This window comes from Limulus polyphemus, unplaced genomic scaffold, assembly GCF_000517525.1.
Source record: "Limulus polyphemus unplaced genomic scaffold, Limulus_polyphemus-2.1.2 Scaffold936, whole genome shotgun sequence".
Classification (NCBI taxonomy): Eukaryota; Metazoa; Arthropoda; class Merostomata; order Xiphosura; family Limulidae; genus Limulus; species Limulus polyphemus.
In genome coordinates, this window is record NW_013666546.1 from 352,418 (window position 1) to 362,913 (window position 10,496).

General features: G+C 31.2%; 1 protein-coding gene across 2 annotated transcripts in view; it reads left to right on the forward strand.

The window, feature by feature from the left end:
- The window catches only part of LOC106461335 (sorting nexin-2-like), a 76,458-nt gene extending 71,353 nt beyond the window's left edge, over positions 1–5,105 (forward strand). For both annotated transcript variants that reach the window (XM_022388203.1, XM_013921152.2), the window contains 2 exons: positions 2,874–3,026; positions 3,826–5,105. In XM_022388203.1, the coding sequence (XP_022243911.1) occupies positions 2,874–3,026; positions 3,826–3,876 (204 nt within the window). In that variant the 3' untranslated portion in view covers positions 3,877–5,105. The remainder of the gene's footprint in view (positions 1–2,873; positions 3,027–3,825) is intronic.
- Positions 5,106–10,496: the final 5,391 nt, after the last annotated feature.

Sequence of the window (10,496 nt, forward strand, 5' to 3'; positions counted from 1 at the left end):
TCCAGTGGTTCCGTCATTTTCCTTGCAATGAAAAACCGATGAGAGCACTACACACTACCTCACTCAATGGCTGCTTGCCAACAACTGACGCAATCAACAAGCGGGAAAAAATTCACGCATGCGCACGAAGGTTCAAGGTCGGCTCATGCAAGCGTGCTTGATTCAAATCCATCAGGTTATCGCAAAAAAAAATAAGGTCGGATACTTTTCTCACAGGCCTCGTACATTTATATTGCCTGAAAACAACCAGGAGTAGATTGGTTTGTTTTCTGCCATTTGATTCATTAAGGGCAGTGATCAACTGTAACTCCACTGACATTGATGTGTGATTAAACTAATCTGTCTGCACATAGCAACTGTTGTGGCCATAAACAGACTGTCAGCTATAAACAGTAGCCATAGGTTTGAACTAATCCTAGAGTGAGATCTTCCAACTGGCTGCTGAAAGTGCTGGCAAATCATCTGTGTCAGATTAGTTGCAAATCCAAACACTTAGTAAGATTCTCATAAGTTTGTGGCAATCGTTTCATTAATCTTGGACACTGTTTGTCAGCTGGAATTTTTTGATGTGGTAAACTTTCCAAATTTTTAACCTGTAACTCATTATTGTCTACTCAGAGAAATACTGGCCAGTGGTAGTGGAAACTACTGCCAGCCACTGTGGTCCACATCATAGTTGTTTGCATCATGCCAGTCACAGTCAACAGTTACATGCAGTATTACAGTGGAGTAAATTTTGCCTGAACTTTGTTTCAGTATGTTTTGTCCAGTTTAATAATTCATTCATTCTTTTGTGCTTATATTGTTTTTTACTGACATTAAAACATCTTAATTGAAGACATTTATTTATTAAACAAATGACAATTTTTAGAGCAATTGACAGTTTCACTTCAGTTGAAAGTCTGAGTGCCAACAGGTATTTACATAGCCTTAAGGGCTAAATACAACTTTTAAAATAAACTGAAATAAAATTAGTAGAGCCTAACTTTATGTTAGAGCATAACAAAAAATTTCATTTGTTTTCCAATGGCTTTCCTATAGTTAGGCAACATTTAGTATATTATATTAAAGCTTTCTCATGTAATACATTTTTGTCAACATTGTTTGTTATCCATCTCCAGTCTGCAGCTTTCCACTTTCCTTATTAATTACGTGTGGTAATATCCATTCAAACATTATTTTTTCATGCTAATGCACAATTTCTGTGTCTACCATTCAGGTGAAGGCAGCAGCTCTGTACATTGAATGTCATCTGATCCATCAATATCAGCCACTTATATATATATATACACTAAAGGTGTGGCAATACAGTGATATGATACGAGTATTGTATCGTGAAACCATGATATGATTGTATCAATACATCATCTAGTACAATACAATATGATTTATGTATCTTCAAAAATTTGGCAAGCTTTAAGTAAATGTTAACAGTCTTTTATACAGAAAAAAATCTGAATTTCAGTATTTTTGCTAAAAATTAATGACTCAATAAAGGAAGATTAATATTGAATACTACATGTTGTCTTCATTTCTTTTATCAAAAACATTAGATGCAAAGTCAAATAAACAATAACAAAATAGACAGGTATTAACTTTTTTTTAATTTTACTTCTCTTGTCAGCTGCCATATAGTTGATCAAACCTGAGAATTTGAAAAAGCACTGTAAAGTATGAAGTATTTAAATAAGACAATGTTAGTAATAAATTACAGACAAGACTGTCAAACTTTGTAACAAACCATTAGTAAAATTTCTGTATCTAGATATGTAGTGTGTCGACTAGACTACTATGTTGAGATACACACCCCAATTTATATACCTCATTACAAGCATCCAATGAACCTTTCAACAGAATTCTAACTGACTGATCAAGTTACATTCTCATTTTCACTTCAGTAATTTATTAATAAAAGAAATGGTATAGATGTTGACTCTTTTAAATACATAAACACTTATGCTTAGAAAAGTAAATAATAATAATATCTACTGCCTGATATAGGATAAATTACTCATATAGATTTCCAACCAGGTAATATCCTTAAAAACGTTAATGAAAATATTCATTTGTCTATTTAAAAATATCAAGAAATTAACCATCATACCTAAGTTAGCCACAAATTCCTAAGTTAGCTACGAGTGAGGCCTGTAAATTTTAAATTAATTTTGAGTTTGATATTTAATACTTTTATCACAGTATTGACAATCCAAAAGGTAAATATAATTAAAGACCCTTTATTTTGACCCAAAAATTGTGTTGAAGCTATTGTCCAAAACATATAATAGATTTAGTATAATCAGTTCACTTAAAACTATTTGATACAGTAATCAAGTGCTGACAGACAAAAAAAATAAATATAATTATAGACCCTTTATTTTGACCTTAAAATTGTGTTGAAGTTATTGCACAAAACATATAGTAAATTTAATAAAATCAGTTTACTTATTTGATAAAAAAAGAAATAGATTATTTAAACTGGAGTTGGATTTCCTGAAAATGGCAACACTCGTACAGTAAGCTTTACAGTATTCTGTACAAACATCTCACTTGATTTTTTTTATTTTCTACTAGAAGTATATTTCTACATCTAAGAATGGATTAAGTCCTACTAAATTTAACTACAGGAATTTTTAAGAGTAGCAGAACACCACATCCTGTGAATTAAGTTAGAACTTTTAAGAAGTGGATAAAATCAGACAATTTATATCTATAACTCTGCTAACTGGACAGATGCTTTTTCCATCTAAGCTTCCACATCTTGATTACCATAAGCTTCAGTTTCCCTTCTTTTTTACATTAAATTTTATAAAATGATTGTTTTACATGCTTTTAGCGAAATATGCATAATGTTTTGTTCTATTTTGCTATTGTAGTGGGAAGCCAAAGTGGAAAGAGGACAGGAGGAGTTTGAAAATATTTCTAAAATGATTCGAAAAGAAGTTGAACATTTTGAAAATTGTCGTATTCGTGACTTTAAAGATACAATTGTCAAGTACATGGAATCTCTACTAAACAATCAACAAGAGGTTGGCAAATTTTACTTCTTTGTTTTTTATTATATTTTTTGTGTGTACCTCATTTGACAGTATTAAACAGGAATATCTTGTATAATAAAGTAATGCTGATAAAATAATTTTATTCTTATTTTCATACTGTGGCTACATGATATTTATAAATGCAAATATATAATAAAAAACGTTATCCAAATGTTCTTTAACCTCATAAAGATTATCAAGAATGTTAAGTGATGAACTGTTTACTCCTGATTATTTTGTGTATGAAGAGGGGTTCATGGTAGCTATGAAACAGCTAAACTTTTTACTTAGGGTTTTGTTTTAATTCTATGTGGTATTTATTATAAGGGTAATAATCTGCAATAAAACTACTAAAACTGGTTACCATGTCAGCTACTTTAACGATCCCGTTTTAGTCATAAAACCAGTAAAATACATTTCCTTTTGAAGCTTTAAAAGTAATATATTTTCATTATGTTTTTGTCTTTAAAAGGAAATAGTTGACCAGAATAAACTTTTTACTCTTTATGATTACTTTGTAAGTGAAAATCTTTTGTTTTTAATCTGCAGCTTGTGAACAATCACTTAAGTTTGAGTGATAATTCTTTAGGCCATGCAATAAATGATTACAATTAGAACTTAAAATTTGCAATTCTGTTGGTCACAAATAACAATAGTAATGTTAGTCTGCACAAGAAGTAATAAAGATTTTTAAAAAATGTTTATTTTTATGTCGGGTATTTTACTTTTCATTGCTCTACATGGGATAAAGTTGATGCGAAATATCTCATTCTTGTTTTGTTTTTTACAGCTGATCAAATATTGGGAAGCATTCCTGCCACAGGCTAAAGCCATATCATGAAATCCAAACTAGTCACAAAAACTTGTCCATATCCATGAAAAGTATGGTTGTTTGCTTGTTTAATATACTTTGCTGAATTTTTAATTACTTGTGGTTGACAGTTTGGAGATAGCAGGATCCAGTGTCTGTTACTGTTCCACATTCCTTGGTGTCACTGGTTACTCTAATGATTCCAGTTCTCAGTATTTCTATTGGTAGTTTAAATTATTTTGGCAGAACTGTTGTGATATAGACTTTTTAAATATGTCTTTCGTTGAAGTGTAGTAAATATTATACATGTATTAGTTTCAAGCAAATAGCCTTTTGTTTTAAAGTGTATAAATTCATCTATGTGGTGCATTTCTCTTTTTTGAAAAAAAGAGTTATGAAATTATTATTTATTCTGATAATGTCTTTTGTTTTTAACAACATAGTTTCAACAGAAGTTTTGCATCACTATGATTAATTTTAATGTGAATCTTTATTGTACTTTTATAAATTATTGTTTGGAACATCTTCAGCATAAACTAATTAATCTTACTTTAAAAACTTCTTATAGAACATTTAGGGAACAAACTGTTTTCACTCTTGACTTTTTTCTTCATGATTCTTTTATCAGTTTTGTAACAAGAAAAGCTTAGTAAGTAATTCTCTAGTAATTGATAGAATTGGCATCAAGAATAAGGGTTAGTAAATATAAATCTTGAAAAGGTTTTCTTTCTTCTTCCCAAGAACATTTTTCTAATTTTTTTTTTATAAGAACCAACTTTTCCAGTTCAGTATACTTTGTGTTTTTGTGTTAAATTATTATGCATTATGAACAAGATTATATATATACCATTTAATGAAAGTTAAGAAAAATTTGATAAAATAAAGGGTTGAAAAATTTGGTGAAACCACAAATCACAACTTTTTGAGAAAGTACACTAGCTATTATAGACTTGTACATCAAAGTTAATAAATTGATGATTTTAATTTAGCAGTTTGTTATGTAACTGAAATAACAGGAGTGTAATATGTTTGGAAAATAAAGAGGAGTTGGGTTAGCTAAAATAGAGATTTGTTTTTCACATTTTTTTGAAACTAATAGTGTATCTTGTGACTGCAGTGCATTTAATGTGCTTTTATGAAATCGTCTTTTTTTTTTTTATAAGAACATGCTGCTACAAAAATTTTTTCTCATACAAGATTCATTGGTTTCTTCATTGCTAAACCCTAACTAGCCTGTAGTAAGATCATATGATAAAATTGAAGAATGTAGTTTGTTAGTTGTTGTTTTAGGAGATTTGTAGGCTATAGTATTTCATTTACTAGAGGTAATTTTTGAATATTCAGATAGAGGTTACAAAGTTTCTAATTAAAATGCTGAGAAGTGCATTGTATACTTACTTTCATGTTGTTTTATCATTCAAGCTTGAATAAAATAAATTGCTATTTTGTACTGCAGCATTTGAAATATTTGTTTTCTGTTAAATACGGTTTTTCAAAAATAACTAGAAGTCATAAATTAATAAAACATTTAGAATTAGTAACAAGTACTCATATGTTTATTAATCTAATTAAATGTCTAAAATTGATAAAATGTATTTTTCATGTATAAATGAGACATAATTGAGATACTAGTTTTGAAGTTGTACCTTAGTTGGTGTTTCTAAACTGGAAGGAAAAATTGAGTATTGTGTTATGTATATCGTAACTTTGGTCTTCATTAAGTATGAAGTAATTTAATAAATGACAACTTTGAAGTGTTGCCTGTGGATGGGATATAGTTATGTATATTTAATGTTTAAATTCAAAATGTGTTCATAAATCATTAAATTTTTCTTAGGTTTTTTAAGCTATATATATATATATATATATGTATAGGTAGAGGTTGTGTATTTATTGAAATATATTTGCTCATTAGGAATACACATTTCTACCATGTTGATAGTTTAATTTAGTATTACCTTAGCAAAAATCTTGTACACACACAGATTTTCTGTTAATTTTTTTTACTTATGGCTTTGTATGATGTTTTGTTAAACAAGTAAAAGCTTGTTCTGCCCATTTGTGAAAAACTTCAATTTTATAATTCAGTTTCATCACCACATTTAATGATAATGACTGTAACTTAGATTTAATGATTCATCAGCTATATATGTTTTAGTATCTGTGTTTCCTATAAAATTAGTTGGTATACTGTAATGACTTTTAACTTAAACACTAATCACCAGAGAGCTATAATATGTGATAGATAAATTAATAAGATTATAGGACCTGCTGATAGTAGTGTTCATATCAAAGAGTGCTATAAAACCAGTATTAATTCAATCTATCTGCAAAAATGTCTCCTAACAGATTATCTCATAACTTTAAAATTGCTCTTGTAAATTATTATTACAACAGTGGTAATAAAACTATTATTGCATTGGGATCCATTCAACATGAAAGCTGTGAACAAAGAGGACTGTGCACCAATAAGGATTAATGGAATTTGAGAAGAAAAATGTTAACAAATGCGATCTGCCAGTGATGAAACTTGGATCACAGTCAAAACTTTTCTTCCCTGAATGGTTTCATGCAAGATAGTTTTCCACTTCTCATTACAAATGACTGTCAAGATGTTGTTACTGATACATGCATTTGGAGATTGAATATTCACCACACATATCCAGCAGGATCTGCAGGTCTCACCCACAAGGCCACCTTAAGTCATTGGTTTATCATGACACATAAACAGATATGAAAGATAACATTCCAAGTGCAACTGTTGGAAACACGATGTTTAACTACATATTAGATTCTCTATGAATGTAGGCAGTAGTGGACATGATTGATTGTTACATCAAACATTGTTAATAATGCTAGCTATTTAACCTTTGTGGTCATTGCCACCTGTTGGCAATTATTTTTGGCACTGGAATCATTTTACATATTGTCTTATTAGTTCATCTACCAAATACATAGGACTCTGATAACTAGTTTCAAGTTATGAATATTAGAGTAGTCAATCTAGCTTCATAATAACCCTGTATATATATAGATTATATATAATTTTCACTCATTAGTGAGTGTAAATACCACCAAGTAGTAAGTGGAGAATTCCTAACGTTTTAGTGAACATCAACAAAGTCACTTAACTTGGAAATGTAAGTTATGAAAGCCATAGGTAAACATATTCTCAAATTTTTTATCATTTTCAATTCTTTAAGAAGGATGTACAATATATTTGTCTTTAAAAAACATGAAGAATTTTTTATCCAGATTTTACCCTCTTCAGTTCAAACCTAACAAAACTTCTATAGATATATGTAATATATATAATTGAAATTTTATAATTATTTATAATTGAAAATTTTTTGAGACACGTCTGTAGTTTGTGTAAGTAAAATACAAAAGCAGATTGTACTGAAAGACATAGTTTGATATTGTACAGTGGAATCTCCTGAACGTATACACACACATCCATATTATCAAAGCTTGATATTAATGGTGGTCCATGTGGCCGCTAAAAATTTGCTCATGAAAATCTTTATTTCCCCTACAAGATAAATAATCTTATGTCATGAGACAAGTATGAGAACAACAGTCATCCCGAGAATTACTGGCAATTATCATGTATCGAGTCAATTTCTCACCATTATCCAAAGGGTTGGATACATCTGCACAATGGTGAGCACAGACTAAGATCCTATCTGAGCTGTCACTCGGCCAGCTCGAATCGGGTACAGCATATCTGCCAGTGCGGTGGAAGTAGATGCCATGCATGACACAAACATTAACGAAACTTCAGCTACATGTTGCACTGTATGTGATGGATCCTTGTCCCAGCTCCAGGCTTTGAAAGGCTTCATGCACCTTCCAATTTTTTGCAAACAAGGATAGTTGAAGCTTCGTTCCCAAAAAAATTAACAAAGGGGTCTCGAAATCATCGCAATCTCTTTATAATGGAGTAAAATTTCTAAAATCCACAGAAAGGGGGTAAAATAACTTGAAAAAGTCCATGAAAGAGGATAAAAATATCTGTGGTTTCTCTAGGGAAAGGGATTATTCCTGGAATTTAGGTACAAGTATACATGTAGGTACCACCTGCAACTAAACCAGGTGTGTGTGTGTGTGTGTGTGTGTGTGGTGGTGGTGGTGATGGGGGAATAAAGCAAGATTTCAAATTTATATTTTGGTGGTACAGAAATCGACAAAAGAAACATGGATCCAAGGATATTCGTCCTAGAAAATGAAAACTATGGATATGACAAATTTTAAAAAAAGCATTATTAGCCTAGGATTGCTCTGATTTATGATGTAGGATGTCACTCTTGGTCTTTGTTTATCCTGTGTTTTTTTTCGGGGGTGGATAATACCTTGAGTTGGTGGTTGCTATGATTATGTAATTGAACAGAATGGAGAGAAAAGAATGTGATGATGAATGAATGCATGTCTTGAGACAACACGGATGAAGGGTTGGATGTTGTGTATAAATGTGATGAAAGTGGTGGCAGATGAGTAGCAGTAGACATAAATGAAATTTGCTAATATTGTTTATGGAATATAAAGGGTCATTGTTTCATATTGTAAAGAGTGTTTGACTTGATGATGCAGAATTGTTCATTCGTGTAACTGTCTTAATATTGGATGTAATTTAATTAGTGGCGATATATGAGAAATGTTGTAAAGCAGAGTGAGGAACATCAAAGAGAAAGCATGAGAGAGACAAGTAATATGACCAAGAAAAGAAAGTGATTCTATTAATTGTCACTAACTCTTTTTTTCATCAATGTATTCAAACTCTGTAGGCTTAGCGAGTGAGCTAACGTTTGAGAAAGTTATTACTCGAAGTAGAGTATTGGACGTAGTTATAGAAGCTGAACTTAGAACAGACAACGTGATGATTTCTTTTACAAATTAAAGGAGTCCTGCAGTATTGTAGTACATCATTCTATGTAGTTTTTCATTTATTGCAAAACAATATTTGTACCTTATCCAGCTCTGAGTGACTATTGTCTTATATTGACTTATCTCCAAGCTTCTTCTGTTTTACTATAAGCACGTGGCAAGAATTTCGGAATTTGTTGTGTTTTGCTTTTTAAGACAAAGTACAAGTTTCCAGAGTAAAAGTTCTGATCTCACCAAGTGTGAGATGTGACACTTTTTTAAGTTCAAAGAGCGAACCCTTCAATAGAGACTGAAAAAAAAAAAAAAGAGCTGTGCACTCATTGTCTTGGATTATTTATATTTATTCGTCATCAACCAATCATACGAGTTTTTATCCTATTTATTTGATGGAATTGAGAAACCAAATTATTTTACACCATTGTATGCACCACACTAGACGCCAACATTTTACAGTATGATTTATTTCTTACTCTCTTTTTTTTTTGACGTTTTTCTCTCTTAATGAATCTTTGTTAGTACTACAAGTAAGAAAGGTCTGTAGATCATAGTATGATTCTTTCATTTATGGGTTGTTTCGTTACGAAATAAGCAAAAATACATTGGCTACCTAAACTTTTGTCTGGCCACCCAAAAGATATATCTAAGTACGGTGTGTCTGACTGGCTACCAAAACAAAAAGTTAAGCGCAAGCCCTGATTTTCCATCTGTTACCTCATAATTTTATTAATTATTGTGGATATTATACACCTCTGCCTGGACGAAACGCGAATCGTTTTGTCATGATCACTGTTTTAACACGATAGTCATAGATCTTTTTTTTTCTTCAAGAAAACCTGTTTTTTTTGTTTTTTTTTAGTTATGTTTTTAAGTGCAGAAGAAAAGAACACATCAATATTTTATTCAATGTTTGTTTTATTTTATTTTTAGTGTTTTTTAATTTTAATGTTTCTTTAATCATGTTCACTAATTTAACAAACGAGTTTTATGAACTGTCAGCATAGGACTGATTGGCCCTGCCGCAGTTCGCAAAGAATTCTCATTTCCTGTTTGTTTTTGTATTTTGCGCAAAGCTACACGAGGGCTATCTGTGGGATGATAATTTGAAACAATGGGGTTTAACAACAATCTCCAGCCCCCCTTATTGCTGTTATTGAACATTTATTATCTTTCACGTAAATAACGGTAACTAAATACATAGATGGCGCCACGTCCTTACACTAAAAAATTACTAAATTTTCTGTAACAAAACATACACAAAGTGTTCAAATTCGGTGACGAGGAACCCACTTTGAGACTAATAATGGCTGGAGACGGCTTGAATGGGTAATGAAGAAAAACTTTAATATAAGTTTAAAATAACAGCAAATGTACAACGTTTCGACAAGGTTTTGTCATCATCAGGCACAAGTAATTTACACTGACACGGATATATATATACAGGATTGAACGAAGAAGTCACATGACCGGAACTGTTGCGAAACTTAGAAGAGGTATCTTTTGATGTCATGTCACTCTTTACCGAAGTCCTCGCCAATGAAGCTTGCAATATTGCACTCAACCTCTACATTAATGATCCCAACAAGTTAATGCACATCCCAAGCACACTTTTTGCTTCTCTCTTAGAATTTACAACGACTAAAACCAACTTCATTTTTAACAACGAACATTTCCTTCAAATAGATGGTTTAAGTGTGGGCAATCCTGTTTCGCCCGTTCTTGCCAATATATTCTTTACCCAGATCGAAACACAAGCCATACATTCTGCG